We start from the raw sequence: 18,943 nt of genomic DNA on the forward strand, positions 1-18,943 counted from the left end.
TCAAATCATTTCCTAATCAAATTTGGTATTTCTTCATCACTCCAATTCCTAAAATACTTAATAAATATTTTTCATGAAGATGTACTAAACCCAGAGGTAATTAATACCGGTTCTATATTTTATTTTATCAATTTGTGCCTCCGTACACTTATTTTCTTTGCGAGTATTTTACCATGGTGATCGGCAAAACAAAGCTTCCTCCCTGAATGGTGTTGTGGCAACATATTGTGGTCTGTAACCCATATCTATTCCACAGTCTGCGTTTAACGAATGATTACGAGGAACAATATGCTGCTTTGCATAGCAATGTGAAGAATTTGTAGAAGTATTTCTCATGGCATGTAAAAGCAACCCATTATGCCTCAACGTCACTGTTTTAGCTTCTCTAGGAATTTGTTCTGGACATAGAAACATAACACTTGATGGATAAAATACAATTACTACAGCCCGAGGGGCAACCCATGGTGGAGGAGGGTCAGCGCACACCATCGGGGAAAGATCGCCATTGCCTCCTTCAACGGCTTGACGACAAGATGTAAGGCTCGATTTTATTGTTGACCTCATGGAGTTCCTCTAGGATGTTGTTCGGCTCTCCTTCAATGGCTTGGTGGCAAGATGCAGGGCTCAGTTTTACTGTTGATCTTGCTGAGTTCCTCCAGGAAGTCATTCGCCTCCTTCAAGGTCATTTCCAAGAAGAGTCATCACTTGGCCACCCATCTCATCGTTTGGTTTTTCAAATCGGAATTCTTTTTTTCCCTCCCATCCTTGGTGTTTCATTGACTATTGTTTCAGATCTTTCAATCCTTTCTTATCTCGTTGCGGAATCATTTGTCGGATATGCATAAAGCTAATCATTTGTCGGATATGCATAAAGCTTGATAGGGAAGTGTTTTGATCTCTGCACAATCTCGCATAAGGGTCGAGTTTCCTCTTGTAACAGTCCACCTATGACCTACATAGTTAAGAAGAATTATGGTTGAAACTTATGTTAAGAACTTTGCTCAAAAGGACGACATTTGCACAAATTGCATAGCATTGCTTTTAAGTTTCACTCCATGAGGTATTTCTCAGGACTTATTCAGAAATAGCCAATTGCTTGGTTTGAATATGGAAAGGGATAAGATGAAGAGAGAAGAGGGATTACTCCTGTCTTCATCTCTTGTTGACATGTTTGCTATTAAAGGTACTCTCTATTTTCTTATATCTCATGGCAAATTAACACCTTGGATTGATCTTTCACACAGTCTCATCTAGTTTTTAAAACAAATTCAAGTTCTTATTAAAAAGAACAATATAGATTATGTTTTTGATATACTCGGTATGGTATAATATATTGCTACCACTCTTATGGAATTATGTCTACTTCTCAAATAGAAGGATTAGTACTGATCTTGGCAAGCAATTGCAAGTTGTATACAGGACCAAGTTGAATCAAAAGCTATTATCAACTTTAGAGATGCCACTTTACTGTGACTGCTTTACTTGATGACATATCCAAATATGCTCCCAACTTCTACTATCATAAGCTTCATTGGAATAAGGGGAAGGATTACTATGAATTAGTAAAAGATGATTGGAGAATCATACATTCAAGAATATTTCCAAACATAAACTCATCCTTATACATGTTTTAATTAAGAAACGAGAATATTTATTAACAAAGTGTTTATTGGTCAAAACGTACTGTCACAGTTTGCTTGTAGATAATCCTACTGTTATACTTCTCAAATCCTCATGGCATTTACAAGATACTCCATGGTTTTAAGATCGACTTGTCACCCTCCCTTTGTGGGGTCGACTCGCTGTTCTACCCTTATAGGCTAGGAGCCTACATGATAACATCGACTATTTCCTCAACTCTTTTAGTAACTTACTTGCTAGTTCTAAACTTATGTTGTTATTTTCTTAGCTCATTTTGTGAGATTTTTAATGACTTATATCTCTTCAAAGTCATAGATCTTGGACTAATACTTAGGATCATGAGTTCAAGCTTGTCACTCTCTTCCCGACTCCACAGACATTCGAGAGTCATGAGATCGACTTTATTCTACTCTCTTCGACTCCACCGGTACTCAGGAGTTGTGAAATCAAGTGTATTATTATATTATTATCTTCCGACTTAGATATAGTAACAAAATAAATTATTCTCTCTCCGACTCTACTGGTACTTGAATTATTATTTTGCTCTAACTCCGACTATTATGTGTTGGTGCAGTTAGCATCAATGGTCAAACTTAGATTTTGATGAATGACAAATGGATTAAAGTTAGGTGTTATGTGTGTCTAACCTCTTTACCGAGTGTGCAAGAATTGACGGGTCTAAAGGATCCGACACCAGACTTAAACCGAATTAAGTCTGAGGACCTGATAACTGATATGAAGTTCAGATAGGTCAAGGATGTTGGAGCAATCCCGATGGTCTGTGTGACCATGTGTTTTGGTGTTTGGGCAAAGGGTTTAAGTTAGGTTCACCCTTGTATTTGATATGTGTATGTGAGTGTGCAGATTTACAGGATACACATATGACTCAGTTTGATGACTTCGAGTCCGGTGAAGGATGGAGCATTAGAGGGACCGTTGATAAGGCAGCAAGGATAAGGGCTGAGGGAAGCGACTTTGAGGCATATGCGAAGGATGACATTGGGGACGAGCCGCAGGCTTGAATGCATCCGAGGGACGAGAGCCAAAGGAAGTGGGCTTGAAGAGAAGAGGTCAAGGCTACAACGAAGAAGAGTCAAGTGAGTTGTAAGGGTGAGGGTCTGAGTGCTGAGAGACTGTACTCGAGGTACTAGACGACTGATAGAAATGACAGTCGACTAGGAGCGAATAGAATGTTTCTGTTCACTCGGCCAGTGTGGAGCAGTCGACCGGTACTTTCTCCAGTCGACTAGTATCGAGTCATTGGATTGTAACGGTCGAATCTCTACAAAGGGCAGTCGACTAGTACTTTCACCAGTCGACTAATAGGCGGGGTTTTCCAACCTGTGGCCTATATAACCAAGCCTTGGGAGCTTGGTTAAGGTTGACGAAATTAGAGGTGGTCAACCCTAATTAATAGTCACCAAAGTTACTCAAGTACTTTTGTAATCCAAGAGGTCTTGGTGAGTGTTGTGGTGAAGTTTCTCCACCCACAAGGAGCGACTTGAGATAGTCAGAGTTTTCGGGGCTTGATCCACCAAAGGATCACAGGGATCGTCCACCTTACGGACAGTTGTGGAGTAGGAGCAAGTTATCTCCGAACCACGTAAACGGACGTGTTAGCGGTTTACTTGTCTTTACCTTTCTTGCTTATATTTCTTTGTATTTTCGTTGCGCAAGCTAACCATTGTAGGAAGCTATCGATTTGGGGGCACCGACTATTCAACCCCCCTTCTAGCCGACCATATACAAAATCCCCAACAAGTAGTATCAGGGCGAGGACGCTCTACTTCGAACTAATCACCAAGGAATCAAGAAGATGATCCCGACTTGATAGCACCTTCAAAGTTTGAAGGAGGAGTCTTATGGGACATCACGTATTGGATGATGAAGACGGAGGTCTTCCTCAATACGGATTGGGACACTATGATGGTAGTCAAGGATCCATTCAAAGTCCCAAAAGACAAGAAAGGAAAAAGACTCCGACCATGATATTGGACGGAGGAGCAAACGTCACGATCGAAGGCAAATGATAAGGTAATATCAATCTTAATTGATATTTTGCCTAATGACGTGATGAGCCGTGTAGGTAAATACGAGAACACCCACAATTTGTGACGCAAGATAAAGAAGGTTCTTTGGGAAGAACCTATGCCTATACAAGAGAAAAAGACCGAGATATTTAATAAGGGGAAGAGAAAATAAAGGAGAACACTCCATCTATTATTGAATGCGAAGAAGCCAAGACAAAGATATCTTCTGTCGGTAATTAATATCATTAAACATGGAAAGATGGAAGGTTAATAAGAAAGGTATAAAAGAGTATGCTAGGTACGAGGAAAGACAAGATTCATTTCTGTTCCTATTATTTTCGATTCCTCTTCTTCTGTTTCTAACTTGAGTGTCGGAGGTTCAACGCTAGAGACCCCTTCCCTGATTTGATTTGTTTTACATATAGGAGAGAGGTCTTCATCCAATCAGCGGAACCGTCATATCCTCAGTTTTCTAGCTTCATGTTTTCAGATAACAAGATTGAAATTGTTGATGGTCCAATTTACGACGAAGATATTGATGATGATGATGATGATGATGATGATGATGATGATGAGGTGGATGAAGTTGAAGATGAAGTTACTCTTAAGGCATGTGAATTTTGGTTAACATACTGTGATGATACTTCTCCACCCGATGGTTTAAGATATTATTTACCACAATTGATTCCAGTTCTATTATGGTCCAATATGGCATATATGGAGGAAGATGAATCTTTTCCAGATAGGGATAAGGATTCGTTTTCATTCATCTCGTTTCATGTACCTGATTACATAGAGGACGATAAGGACACATTCAATGTTTGGAATTTAAGAAAATCTACTACAGCTGGATTAGATATTCTTTTAATTATTTTTGGAGATGAAATTCTTCCAACCTTAACGCCTTTGATATAGCAAAAGCTATCACTTACAAGTGACATTAGTTGGAAGGAGAGAGATGCATTAATGGACTCTACCCTCGTCTTCCTGAGATTGTCAAATCCCTCAATCCTCTTTTTGATGATAAATTCCCACTTATTCGGAGTATCATTTGTTGGACTCTTTCTCGATTTAGTAAGTTTATCATTCAGAACACCGGTGAATGTGATGGTTATGAACAATCTGACTAAATTCTTATGGGACTGCTCTGAAGAATATTTGACATTAATAAACGTGTGCAAGAGGGTGCAAGCTTTGCTTTAACACAAGAAGAGGAGGCACAAGAGGAACTCATCCCACGTTTGGAAATAATTTTGCAACATTTGTTATGTGCTTATGGGAAATATCAGAGATGAAACTTGCATATTCTATATGATGCCATCGGTACTCTAGCAGATGCAGTGGGTTCGGAACTCAATCAACCAAAATATCTAGAAGTATTGATGCCTTCGTCGATTGCAAAATGGCAACAACTTGCAAACTCTGACAAGGTAATTTATGGTGATGATTGTGAAATTGTTTTCATCCTTGAGATTCCAGATGGTAGATTATCTGAGGATGTAGTGCATGTTCCATTAGAGCCACCCATAAATTTGACCGAGTTAATGTTGGAGGATTTTTTTCCCGTTCTACCATTTATGAGACGACTTTTGATTTACCAATACTCAAGAACTTTTGATCTTGAAGACACTATCTTGAACTCGAGGACAAATTCTTTTCAACTTAGGGCATCTAATGTAGGAGCATCTAGTAGCATAACCAGTTTATATCCTTCAATACAACTATGTTTCCCTTCGAGTTGTGACGAGAAGAAAACGAGACGGAATCGGTTTTCCAATGGCCGACACGGCCAAGTCATGTCCAAGGGAACGCCCATTTTGTGACGTCATCGTTCACGTGAACCAGATCTCCAAAACTCAAGATTTGGTCTTTTGACATTTCTTTTATTTGTTTTAAATTTTTAGAATTAGTTTTCTTTTCTAAAAATTAATATAGATTATTTTTTATTTTTTATTTTTCTTCTTCTTCTTCTTTTTTTTTTCTGTTGCGACTTTTCTATTTCGATTTTTTCTTATTTATTAGATTATTTAAACAAGAGTTAGAGCTCTTGTAGGGAAAGTGGTTAATCTTGAGTTTGGTTTTGATTTGAACAAACAAATTATTTTCGTTTAAACCTAGAGACAACTCCTCTTTGTTTACAAATTATCTTCCTATGTCTTTCTCTGTAAACATATAATTTGAACATCGCACTCGGAGTTTCTTCCCTTGCATCAACATGTCCAATTAGTCGACTTACACCCTCTTTTAATTAGACTTGAAGAGAGGACTTGTGATACAGAGGTAAGTAAGGATCCATGTGGTGGGTCCTTGACCTAGTCAACAGAGAAGCCATGTGGCAGGGTCAAGGTTCAGTTACAAGGACCATGCGACACTCTTCAAGACTTGGTCAACATAGTTTCCATATGGCATATCAACAATCTTTGACATTCTGAGTCGGTCTGATTTGTCGACTGACCAAGTTGTCGATCTTCCCAATCACCGAACCAACTGACCTTTCGGCTAGCTGAGTCGCTAAGCTGGTGACCTTCCAAGTTTCTAGCGCGTGCAACATTTACTAACATTAAAGGACATGACGGTAATGTCTCTTTAATGACTCTGTTAAGGATGAGTTTCTTGGGCTTCTCCCTTTAATGACTCTTTAATGATGAATCTCTTGGGCTTGTCCCTATAGGATAAGGGGAGGAGACTCTCCATTTTCCTATAAGCTAGGGGGAGGAGACTTCGTAAGAAAGGAGGATTATGCTATCATTTATATGATCATCTACTTTATAACATTTTTTTCATCGTTTCTCCATTTAATCTCTATCAAATCTCTATGCTAACTTAAGCATCGTAGTGACCTAGTCGGGCCTCCCGATGAATCTTTTAATGTTTGCTACTCTCCGTAGGAAATCCCTATGGGGAAGAAATCTAGGAGAAGGTCTGTCCGATATCATCGTTTTTGATTTTGTGATGAATTTTTGCCGTCGCGTCATCATGATGAGATTTCTGGACTGGGATGAATTTCTACAGTCGTGTATCATCAGGGCATCTCCAATGAGGGATATTTGGAGGAAATATTTCTTCAAATATCCCCCCATCTCAAATATCCCCCATTGTGGAGGATATTTGAGAGATTAATGGAAATCACCGGGCACACATATGTGCCCGATGATTTCCTCATGTGGGGCCCACAAAAAGTGAGTTGCCACTACTTTTTGATTTTTTTTTTATTTTTTAATTGAATATGATGGGCTCCATTATATTTAATTGGTGCGATATTTCATTGTGAAAATTGAGATATTTAAATAGTGAGATATTTGAAAGATGATGTGGAAGTGGGGTCCACAAATACTTGGGAGGAATATCCCAAGTTATTGTTATTGTGGATGCTCTCATAACATATTCAAACTGGTGTTAAAAAAAATAATTTTAAAAATATTATCTTTATTAAAATTTATATTATTTTAAAAGAACGAGTAGACTAAACATATTCAAATGGAAGAAAACAAATTGACATGATCTCAGCCAGCGTCTAAAAACAGGAGCAGTTTTGCTTAAGCAGCAGCTTCATCGTCACCCGGCGAATCTTTCTTCCTTTATTCTGAAACCTTTTTGCTGTTGTCTCTCTTGGCTTTAAGCACCTCGAATCCTTCTCAATCCTCACCCAATGGGCCTGCTTCAGTGATTTCTTGGACGCCATTTTTGCCAGATTATTCCTAGCTAATGATGGTCCTGCTACCTTGTCCCGCCAAGGTTCGCAGCCTCCCCTGCGACAGTCAAAACCGACAAAGGTGTTTTCTTTTTCTTTTTTGTTGTTCTCCGAGCGAGTGACTGAGAAGCCGACAAAAGTTTCTCCGAGCGGTTCGCGAGACCGGTAATCTCGCCAATTGCTTTATTTATTATTCATCATTTCTTCTTCATCCTCCTTTTGTGGGCGGTGTAGCTCCAAGTTGAGCGATAATGGCGGAGTCAATGCCGTAAGGAAGCCTGTATCTGGAGCCGGAAACGAGGAGCTCCCCGAGGTGAGATTTTGATTGCATGCCGAATCTTCCTCCAATGCCGACGGAGGCCTAAAAATGTGTTCTTTATGTGAACTCCGTGACCTCGCCGGCGATCGCTGCAGCTTGATCTTTGCCATGTGAAAGTGCCTGGTGCTCTTCTCTGGGCTGTTCTTCAATTCCAATTTCCACCCCTTCACCATCTCCTGACAAACTGCAGTTTCCTTCCTCAAAGAAGTTGGTCCTCGATCCATTCAACACACAGACAGTCTTTCTTTATCAGAGGTCGCAATTCGGTCCCCCATCTAGAAATAATCAGAAAAATGAGTAGCTGAGAATTAATTGGTGTGCGTCTAACTTCTGAGGAGACCATAAAGGTAGGTACCACTCCATGGGAAATAAGTAGTTCATCTACTGATGTTGGAATTTTGACTTCTTACAGTACATTTGTTCTTCAATTTGCAGCTGTAGGAATGGAGAAATTGAGCTTGTGGATTCCTCTATTGATCCTCCTTCACTGTCTTCGAGCTTCAGCCATCGGCAACCTGAACTCCGACGCCCAGTTCCTCCTCGAGTTTGCTGCGTCCATCCCTCATGGTCCGAAGCTTAACTGGAGCGCTCAGGTCCCAGTCTGCTCCTCCTGGGTCGGTGTCACATGTACGCCGGACGGAGGCCGCGTGCAGAGCCTCCGGCTGCCGGGGATTGGCTTGTCCGGCCAAATCCCGGCTGATACACTCGGAGAGCTCGACGTGCTCGAAATCTTGAGTCTTCAATCCAACCATCTCGCGCTGGAACTACCCTCCGACGTCCCTTCGATACCTTCTCTGAGTTCTCTGTTCCTGCAACGCAACGAGCTGTCAGGAGCACTGCCTTCTTCACTCTCCTCCAACCTCACCTTCCTTGACCTCTCCTGTAACTCCTTCACTGGAGAAATTCCGCCGGCGGTTCTAAATCTGACTCAGCTTACGGCATTGTACCTCGAGAACAACTCTCTCTCTGGACTGATACCTCAGCTTCGACTTCCCAAGCTGAAGCATCTGAACCTGAGCTACAACAACCTCACCGGGTCCATTCCTGAATCGCTACAGAGTTTCCCCGTTGAGTCTTTCCTGGGGAACCCTTTCCTCTGCGGCACTCCCCTACCACAGTGCTCGGCCAAAAGAAGCTTTTGGAAAACACCGAGCACGGGGATCATCATAATAGTCGCCGGCGGAGGATCATGCCTTCTTCTTGCACTGGTGATGGCTGCGCTCATTTGCATTTCGAGGAGGAAGAGCAGGAAGCGCAGCAGCAGCACCTCGAAAGGAAATGGCGGCGCCGCCGGCAGAAGCATCGACAAGCTCGAGGAGTACAGCAGCAGCGTTCAAGAAGCAGAGAAGAACAAGCTGGTCTTCTTCGAGGGATGCTCTTACAACTTCGATTTGGAAGATCTTCTAAGAGCTTCCGCCGAAGTTCTCGGAAAAGGAAGCCATGGGACGACCTACAAGGCTGTCCTAGAGGACGGCGTCGCGGTGGTGGTGAAGAGGCTGAAGGAAGTAGCCGCCGGGAAGAGAGAGTTCGAGCAGCAGATGGAGATCATCGGAAGCATCGGCAAGCATCCAAACGTCGTCCAACTCCGTTCCTACTACTACTCCAAAGATGAGAAGCTCTTGGTCTTCGATTACGCCCCGCTTGGCAACCTATCCACCTTCTTGCACGGTGAACTCTAAATTGTTGCCCGGTCTCTGTTACAGTTTACTTAAAATAGCTAGCATTCTGTAAATCTTAACGATATATGAACTTCCATGAGGAGCAGGAAGGGATGGAGCTGGAAGAACAGTACTGGACTGGCGCGCGAGGGTAGAGATTTCACTGGGCGTGGCGCGCGGAATCGCCCATATCCATGCTCAAGCTGGAGGTAGACTCATCCATGGCAACATTAAGTCTTCCAACGTCCTCCTGATCACGCAGGAACTCAATCCTTGCGTCTCTGAGTTCGGCTTCGCGCCGCTTCTGAGCCCTTCAATGACTGCCCGATCGCGAGCTGCGGGCTACCGCGCACCGGAAGTCGTCGAGCACCGCAGATCCACGCAGAAGTCCGACGTCTACAGCCTCGGAGTCCTGCTGCTTGAGCTGCTGACAGGGAAGGCTCCGCTCGGGCGGTCGCCGGGACGCGACGACGCGGCTGTGGACCTGCCGAGGTGGGTGCAGTCGGTGGTGCGAGAGGAGTGGACGGCCGAGGTTTTCGACGCGGAGCTGGTGAAGTGCCCGGGGATAGAAGACGACTTGGTTCGGATGCTTCAGATTGCAATGCAATGCGTGGCGAGGAATGCCAGCCAGCGGCCGGAAATGGAGGGCGTCGTCGGAATGCTTGAGGATCTGAAGGGCTCCGACTCCGAGCCCCTCCCGTCGTCGGAGAAGTCTCAGGGATGAGAGCGCTAGCTACTCTGGGTGATTTCGACATGGACAGGTTTGAGTTTGATTCTGTTCTTCAGATTTGCTGTGCCAAATTATTTTCATGGAGTGTGATTGCATTTTCTATATATATTTTTTTAGTTTGTTAAACTTTTCCAAAAACCTTGACCTTAAGTTAGTTTGTTTTTCATAAATAAATAAAAAACTTTCTCTTAAATAATCAATTAAGTTTAAATCAAATAAATTAAAATTGAAAGTTTGTTAATATGTAAAGAGTCAAGCTAAAGCTTGTAGTAATATGTAAAGCTAAAGCTAAAGCTAAAGCTTGTAAAGAGTCATACAGTGGTTTTTCTTCACTGACTCGGTTGACTTGAGGTTTTTATTTTAAAAATGTAGATTAAATTTAAAAAAAAATAGCTCAACTAATCTATCCCCATATCTATTGACATTCAATTAAAATTTATTTTTGATAAAATTAATGGACGAGAGGATTTTAATAATTAGTGGATAATTATGTTTAAAAGTTTGAACAAATTTATATTCAAATTGACCAAACTATTCATAAAATATTTCGTATTGAAAACATTTAACATTGTATTTTTTATCTTATTTAAATTTAGAAAGATCTCTCTTATTGACATTTAAATTTTGATATTAATGTGGTCTCTGATGTTTTTTTATTGGGCTTGACTCGATGGGTTGTAACCCGTTAGATAGCCCAATAGTGCATAATAAGGTGGAGATTTTGAAATTGAATTTTCGTAATTAAAATAGTGTGATGGTTGGAATTTGATAGAATAAATAAGTTTGGTTTGCATTTGGAGATCAAGATAGTAGTCCGCAATTTTATAGCTAGGTTAAGATATTGCATGATCTTGCGGCCAAACCCACTCATCATAGTGTCATAGCCATGATTCGCAACCAAGTAGAGCTTCCAATCATCGTGGGGGGAGGACACGTGTTTAAGTTGCCGAGTGACTCACGACTTTAAGTTGTCTATAATGGTTCACAAATAGAAATTACGAGAGTTCGATATCAGACAGAATAATGATTATTTTATGGACTAAAGAAAAATAGAATTTATATAATGGTTCATAAATAGAAATTGTGATAGTTCGACATCAGATAGAATAATGATTATTTTATGGATTAAAAAGAAATAGAATTCATAGGAAAATCAAGAAAAGAAATAAAAAATTAAAAAGAAATCATCGTGTGTCTAGATTCAATAAAAATAAAAATTTTATCCAAATAATATAGAGATTATTTTTAAACAACTAAATAGAACATTTATAATATATACACTCAAAATCTTAATTGTAAGATTAAAATATCAAAAATACACAACGTACTAAAAAATAAAAATAACTATAAATAGTAAAAAAATATCCATAGCAAAAAATTCTAAACAACATTTTTCATATTCAAAATTTGACCAATTATGAATTCCACCTCTAATAAATCTAGATTTCTGAATAAATTTCAATTAAGAGAGTGTTTGGCTAAATTTATTAAAAATAACTTATAAACTCATACAACTTATAAGTTATTTAGGAGCTTATAAGTTGTTAGATCTTATTTTAAAATTAAGTTGTTAAAGTGTTTGGGTGAACTTATTACAATCAACTTAAAGGTATTGATGTGTTTGGTATTATAAGATCTTTTTATTAATAAAATTACCAAAAAGATATAATACTATTAATAGAGGATTTTGAGATTTTTATTAATAGAGGATTTTGGACAAATTTTTGCATCAGGGGAGAGAAAATTGGAAAGAGGCATTAGCCGAGAAGATGACACAACGTTGGAAGAAAGTCGACGAAGATAAAAAGTTATTAAGCTTATAAAAATTTTAGAAGATAAGATGAGGATTTATGAAATTATACAAGGATATTTAAAAAAAAATATTAAAATAAGATTTTTTTTAAAAAAGTAGGGTCTTTCATACTTTTTTAAAAACAGCTTATAAACTCCAAAACAACTTATTTTGACAACTTATAAACTGTTCAAAAAAAATTTTACTAAACAAATTTTAAAAATTTATAAGCTCCAAAATAATTTATAAATTGTTTTAAAGAACTATAAGTTAAGTCAAACATTCTCTAAATAAAAGAGTAGCTCATTCTAATGAGCAAGTAAAAAATTATGACATATTAAAATTCGAATTCTCTTGCATGGTCTGACATCATCAGAGTAGATGAGTAGATGGAGACAAACAAAGGATGAAAATCTCTTTTAAAATAGGTCAACAAGCAAATTTAGAATCCTCCACCCATCACTTTTATATTTTTTTTTTCTTTGTCCATCTTTGGGAGTAAACATGACATTAAAAATATTATATTATATTATAGATGGATTTAAGATGCTAATAATGTTTATGGAAGCTTGGGTGGCAAGATAAGATTGCAATTAGGCATGAGTGGCAACGAAGTGAGCAAGTAGGAGCACTTGAAGGCGAAATCGACAACCAGGACGAAGCGACAAGGAAATTAGGAGCAAGCTGACATTTCCCAAACGCTGTTAATTTTTAAGTTTAGTTAGGTCCCCACATGCTCCTGGTCAATCATACGAGCGTCTATCTAATTTCTAATAAATCTAAAAATTGAGTTCAGATTAATTTTTTTATTGAACGATTGAGCTAAAATTATTTGACTGAATTAAGGATGTCTGCTACAAATATTTTTAAATTTATTTAATAACTGATAAATTTTTTATAAAATTAAATAACTCATCCATAAATTAATCAACGTAACCTATATATTAGTATCAACTAACAAAACAAAATAAAATAAAATGTTCTTTTCAAAACTGTATTAATTTTTTAGTGGTAATCCTTTTGAACAAAGACGAGTCAATAAATAGCCTATTTTTATTAAAGGGTCAAAATTAAAAGAGCGCTTCACATTCAAAGAATACCTTCTTTTTTTTTAAAAAAAAGTGACGTGTTACTTTGGGTGTTTTGTACTGAAGACATCACTTTCTTTCTCATGCTTCTATAGTTACAACATTATAATCGAACTCTAAATACTCATCCTAAACTCTACAATTTTAATTCATAAATTCTAAATATCATGGTTATATCAAAATATTTTTTATCAATTTAGATAAATCAAAATCACTTTAAATTAGTTATTAAAACTTTAAAATAATTATAACAATTACTTAACCACTATAATATTACAATAAAATTATATTAATTATTACACTTATAACAATTAATCATTAATATATCAAATAAGATAGGTTCAGAGCCGATCTGGGCCAGGGCTACAAGCGCTCCTATTTAGGGTCTAAAAATACCCAAAGACACGTTCTTTATATATATAATTTATTTATTTATATAAATGTTTTTTTTTTCTAAAATCAACTTTTTCTCGCTAAAGCCTCAAACTCTCTCGCCCTCATGACTCTCCAAGCCTTCCCTCCCTCACAGCGATTCACCTTCGTGATTCTCCTCACCTTCCTCCCTCACCGTGATGACTACAAACTCTCTCTCAAAGGCGTCCTACATTAGCGAGACGAGCCCTCTCTAGCTCTCTCTTCCGTTATTGATTTTCCCCGCTGTGCCCTGCCCTCCCTCGTTGCGACGAAGCTCATTTGCCAGTAAACACTCATGCCTTTTATTTTCTCGTTAATCATGTTTTGTTTCTGCACAAATTGGTAGTTTCTGCTCCATTCGTTTTTAGGTTTTAATCGTCCCTTTTCGTTAGATTGCTCACTTTGAGTGATCGATTTTCACCATATTTTTTCGGTTATTGCATCAGTTTTTATATTTTTTCCTACCATTTCTCTTTTTGTTGCTTCATTGATGAAAAAGTAAATATATATTATCAAACATGCACAGACATACAAAAATGATCACGGAGCCCCTTATGTCATGTCTGACAAACTGTTAGATCTGGAAGGGGGACCGTGATCGCGTATATGTACTTATTCGTGTTCCATCTATGTAACGACCCGTCTTCTACTGGCTAGGCTGTAAGGCCGGACCGTCACATTATGCTGTGCTAAACTATATCCATGACCATTCTTAAGTCTAGGTGCGGAAAGCTGTACCAATTTAAAACTTTGCTATACTAATACAAGTTCTTGGTCCTACATGTGCTGAGGGATGCAATCCGAGGTATACATAGCATATCCTACATCCCCTATGGTCAAGGAGCTGAATTTCAAGGTTTCCTGGTCGAAACCCAACTTCCCAATCGATTGGGGTTGGACTCAATCGATTGAAAACTATTGGATCGATCCACGGATCGATTCAGCTCGTTACTGTATTCGGGGAAAACTCTAGATCGATCGGCTGATCGATCCAGGCTAACCAATCGATCCAATGATCAATTCGGGAGCTCTCTGTTCGCGGGAGCTAATCCCCTAATCGACCCATTGATCGATCCAGCGTGCTTCTGTGCACGGTAGGATTTTTTTTTGGATCGATCTGCTAATCGATCCAACTTAGTCAATCGATCCAGTGATCGATTCCAAGGCTCTCTGTTCGCGACAGAACGCAACCGGATCGATAAGCTGATCGATCCAGGAGCTTACTGTTCGCGAGAAAACTCCCCAATTGATCGGCTGATCGATCCGGGTTTCTGATTCCGTATTAGAAGTCTGATTTCAGCATTGTTTCGTGCACAATCACATATATAAGTACTAAAATGGCTAAAAAACGTACCACTATCAAATAACTAACATTCTAAACATGGTTTCTAATAATCTAAGCAAGTCTTTCATGATTCAAGACAGTAAAATAACTAGAAGTGCGGCAAATAACTCTATATAAGAACTAAGTTCTTTAGTTTGCTAATTTCTCCAAAGATCTTCATTCCAGGTTCCTTCCACACACATCTTCATCGCATTGACCTCCAGCCTCCGCTAATCCATCTTCCCTTTACGTTTATCTGCAGTATAGGGAAAATAAGTATCTGTAAGCTTTCGCTTAGTAAGAAACCATCTACCTCACAAAACATGCATGCGATGCAATTTATGCTTTTAAAATATGATATTTGAAATATGTGCTGAACATGTTAAAACATGGCATATCATCATACAAACATAGAAACCATAAGCTAAACATGGCTATAACTGAAATGTTATTATGACGAGACTAAACTGAAACATACTGAGCTAAACTAAAGCTGAATTAGAACTGATTTTAAAATATAATCACCCAACTGATTGTGAATTTGAAAGCTATTATCATATTAGATAAAAATACATAATCATGCTGCTGATGGGCCCAGCAACTGTACTTGCTGTGCGCGCATCCCTAACTAGACCCGGGGTTGCAAATCCCGAATTTAGTAGGGTTTACTAGGTTATCTAAACCTAGGGACGACTGTGGGAGCCCAACCCAAGGACATCTAGTCCAGTACAGTGCCACTGAGTAAAATAAAATACTGTTTCATAAGCTAATAGTTCTTATCTTACTATTCCCAGGTTATCTGAACCTAGAACTAGATTATCTGAACCTAGAGGCGACTGTGGGAGCCCACCCCTTGGACCGTAGTCCCATATCAGCTGTAGAAAGACTAAATTCATGCTATAAAATGCTTCTACTGCATTTTCTAAGATATTAAAATGCTTCTGGTAGCATTTAATTGAGCTAGACATTCTATCAAACACTTGGGGTGCACTAGAACACACCCTATAACTGAAAATCTGTATATGGCTAATCTAAGAGAATACAATCGTACTAAAACTACCTATACTGTAGGTGAGGGGTTTCTTACCTCCTGCTCGAAGTTTCTTATGATTCTAGTCGCTAGGTTTCCGGTGGAGAAGATCCCTTCGGCGATCTCCTTGCGTCTACATGTTCCTCTCGCGGAGAGGAGCGTCCTCGTATCCGAGATGTCGCCGGAAGAAGCCCTTATGACCCTAGGGATGGAACCCTAGGCTTGCTTGTGGTTGGCGCCGAGAGAATGAGGGAGAGAAGAGGGTTCGGCGGGATTAGGTTGAGGGGAGGAAAAGTCACGATCCAAAATAACTCCTCACTTAATTATTTTCCCTATTTATATTAAGTGGTTAACTCACCCAACTTAAGTATAAATATAATGGAGTCCCTCTTCTTTCAGCACGGCCCTGCTGGGTCCACTTGGTTACTAGAGTCCACCATAAGTCGTAGGACCCAATATGTCTCGGGTTCAATTCCCGCGTAGGCTATTTTATGATTCTATTTATTTTTGCTACTTCTGCTACTCTAAAAATTCTGTAAAAATATCATAAAATTCTAGAAAAATACTAGGATATTTCTAATAATTATTTTGAGAATTTTCGGGTGTTACAATCCCCCATACCTTATAAAAAGTTCATTCTCAAACTTAGAATAACTCTGGGTACTTCTGTCTCATACTGGCTTCTGTCTCCCAAGTTGCCTCTTCTGTTGTGTGATTTTGCCAAATAAATTTTACTAATGGTACTTCCTTATTCCACAATTTCTTAACTGCTCGGTCTATTATCTGAATAGGACGACTATCATAGCTGAGGTCTTCGCGAACTTGTACCGACCGGGGTTCAATCACCTGGGTGGCATTTGGGATATGCTTCTTCAGCATAGAGACATGAAATACATTATGGATAGCTGACATTTCCTGGGGTAGCTCTAAAAAAATGTGGAACCGCCACATCAGTGGCCCCCTAGAGCCGGTCCCACGGATATGGAGGGAGGTAAATGCAGGTACACAGGTGGAAAGTGCATAGCGGAGACGTTAACCCCAGGCAGTGACACCCCGGGGATCGACCCCTAGACCTTTCAGCCACAGAACCATGCACTCCCCATCTGTGCTACGCCCTGGGGACTTTCCTGGGGTAGCTCTAGCTCATATGCTACCTTGCCAACTCTTCTGCTGATAAGGTATAGTCCCACATATCTGGGACTTAATTTACCCTTTTTCCCAAAACGCATTACTCCCTTCATGGGAGCCACTCTGAGGAACACTGTATTCCCAACGAAAAACTCTAAAGGTCTGCGCCGTGTATCAGCATAGCTCTTCTGGCGGCTCTGAGCTGTCTCTATCCTCTGGCGGATCTGCTGTATAGCTGCTGTGGTATCTGCTACTAGATCTGTCTAAAGTTCTAGTTCTTTCTGCTCACCACTCTCATACCAGCAGATTGGAGATCTACACCTCCGCCCGTAGAGAGCCTCGTAAGGTGCCATGCCGATGGTGGCCTGATAGCTATTGTTGTATGCAAATTCTGCTAAACTCAGATATTTGCACCAACTTCCCTTGAAGTCTAGGGCACATGCTCGGAGCATATCTTCGAGTACCTGATTTACCCTCTCCGTCTGACCATCTGTCTGAGGATGGAAAGCTGTGCTAAATTTTAACTTGGTGCCCAATGCTGACTGTACACACTCCTAGAAGTGTGATGTGAATCTACTATCTCTGTCTGAAATAATGGTCCGTGGGACTCCATGCAGTCTGACTATCTCCTTGAGATACAACTGAGCTAGCTGCTCCATGGAGTAGGATATTCTGATAGCTAAGAAGTGGGCTGATTTAGTCAACCTGTCGACTATTACCCAGATGGCATCAAAACCATTCGTGGTTCTGGGTAATCCCACTATGAAATCCATGGAAATATCTTTCCACTTCCATTCTGGGATCTGGATAGGCTGCAGAACTCCTCCTGGTCTCTGATGTTCTGCCTTGACCCTCTGACAGGTTAGACAGGTGCTGACATATCTAGCGATGTCTCTCTTCATCCCAGGCCACCAAAAACGTTTCTTCAAGTCCTGGTACATCTTGGTGGAGCCAGGATGCATCGCGTAGGGAGTCATGTGACCTTCATCTAAAATCTTCCTTCGTAGTTCCTCCTGATCTGGAACACATAGTCTGTCACCGAAATATACTGCCCCACTATCATCCATTCTGAACTCTCCACTCCCTAGTTCTGCTATCCCTTGCTTGATTTTCTGAATTTCAAGATCCTGTTCCTGAGCTATCTGGATGTCATCAAGTAGAGTAGATGCTAAAGTCATAGTAGAGAGCTGTCCCACTATAAGTTCAAGACTGAAATCTTTAATCTCTTTTTGTAAGGGTGGTGACATGGCTGCTAGGGATAATAAGGTAGCACTGGACTTTCTGCTAAGTGCGTCTGCCACCTTATTTGCTTTTCCTGGGTGGTAGAGGATGTCTATGTCATAGTCCTTGACCAGCTCTAGCCATCTGCGCTGTCGCATATTCAGATCCTTCTGAGTGAAGAAATACTTCAGACTCTGATGGTCTGTATACACTCTACATTGAGCTCCGTATAGGTAATGTCTCCAAATTTTGAGAGCGAACACGACTACTGCAAGCTCAAGATCATGAGTAGGATAGTTCCTCTCATAGTCTTTGAGTTGTCTGGAGGCGTAGGCGATTACCTTGCCATTTTACATCAGTACTGCTCCTAGTCCCAATTTAGAGGCATCACTATAAATGTCAAAACTGTCGGTGTTTTCTGGTAGAGCCAGAATAGGAGCACTGGTCAACCTCCTTTTTAACTCGCTGAAGCTGTTCTCACAGTCCTCTGTCCATTGAAATTTCCTGTTCTTTCTGGTAAGAGCTGTCAGTGGGGAGGCTATCCTGGAGAAGTCCTCTACGAATTTTCTGTAATAACCTACTAGTCCCAAAAAGCTTCTGATCTCACTGGCATTCTTGGGTCTTTCCTAGTTACTCACAGTTTCTATTTTACTAGGGTCTACCATGATACCATCCTTTGAGATGATGTGACCCAGGAAGGACACCTGATCTAACCAAAATTCACATTTCGTGAATTTGGCGTACAACTGGTTCTGCTGAAGAGTCTGTAATACTATTTTCAGGTGCTCTACATGTTCTTCCTGAGTTCCTGAATAGATAAAAATGTCATCGATAAATACAATAACAAATCTATCTAGATAGTCCCTTAATACTCTGT

At 39.9% G+C, this 18,943-nt stretch overlaps 1 protein-coding gene across 2 annotated transcripts; it reads left to right on the forward strand.

Annotated features, from left to right (window-relative positions):
• The first annotated feature begins 7,449 nt into the window (after positions 1–7,449).
• On the forward strand, positions 7,450–10,195 carry LOC122001854 (probable inactive receptor kinase At3g08680). Of its 2 annotated transcripts, XM_042556813.1 has the most exons (4): positions 7,450–7,675; positions 7,777–8,028; positions 8,117–9,349; positions 9,447–10,195. In XM_042556813.1, exons 3-4 carry the CDS (start codon positions 8,125–8,127, stop codon positions 10,061–10,063), a joined length of 1,842 nt encoding a protein of 613 aa, XP_042412747.1. In that variant the 5' UTR covers positions 7,450–7,675; positions 7,777–8,028; positions 8,117–8,124; the 3' UTR covers positions 10,064–10,195. The 2 variants fall into 2 exon arrangements, with proteins under 2 accessions (XP_042412747.1, XP_042412748.1); XM_042556814.1 differs by having other exon boundaries at positions 7,450–8,028.
• Positions 10,196–18,943: the final 8,748 nt, after the last annotated feature.

This window comes from Zingiber officinale, chromosome 7A, assembly GCF_018446385.1.
Source record: "Zingiber officinale cultivar Zhangliang chromosome 7A, Zo_v1.1, whole genome shotgun sequence".
NCBI classification, from domain to species: Eukaryota; Viridiplantae; Streptophyta; class Magnoliopsida; order Zingiberales; family Zingiberaceae; genus Zingiber; species Zingiber officinale.

Coding starts and splice junctions, on each gene's coding strand:
- LOC122001854 (XM_042556814.1), top strand. CDS start 8,125: ATGGAGAAATTGAGCTTGTGGATTCCTCTATTGATCCTCCTTCACTGT. Junction 9,350..9,446: donor CCTATCCACCTTCTTGCACG/GTGAACTCTAAA, acceptor CATGAGGAGCAG/GAAGGGATGGAGCTGGAAGA.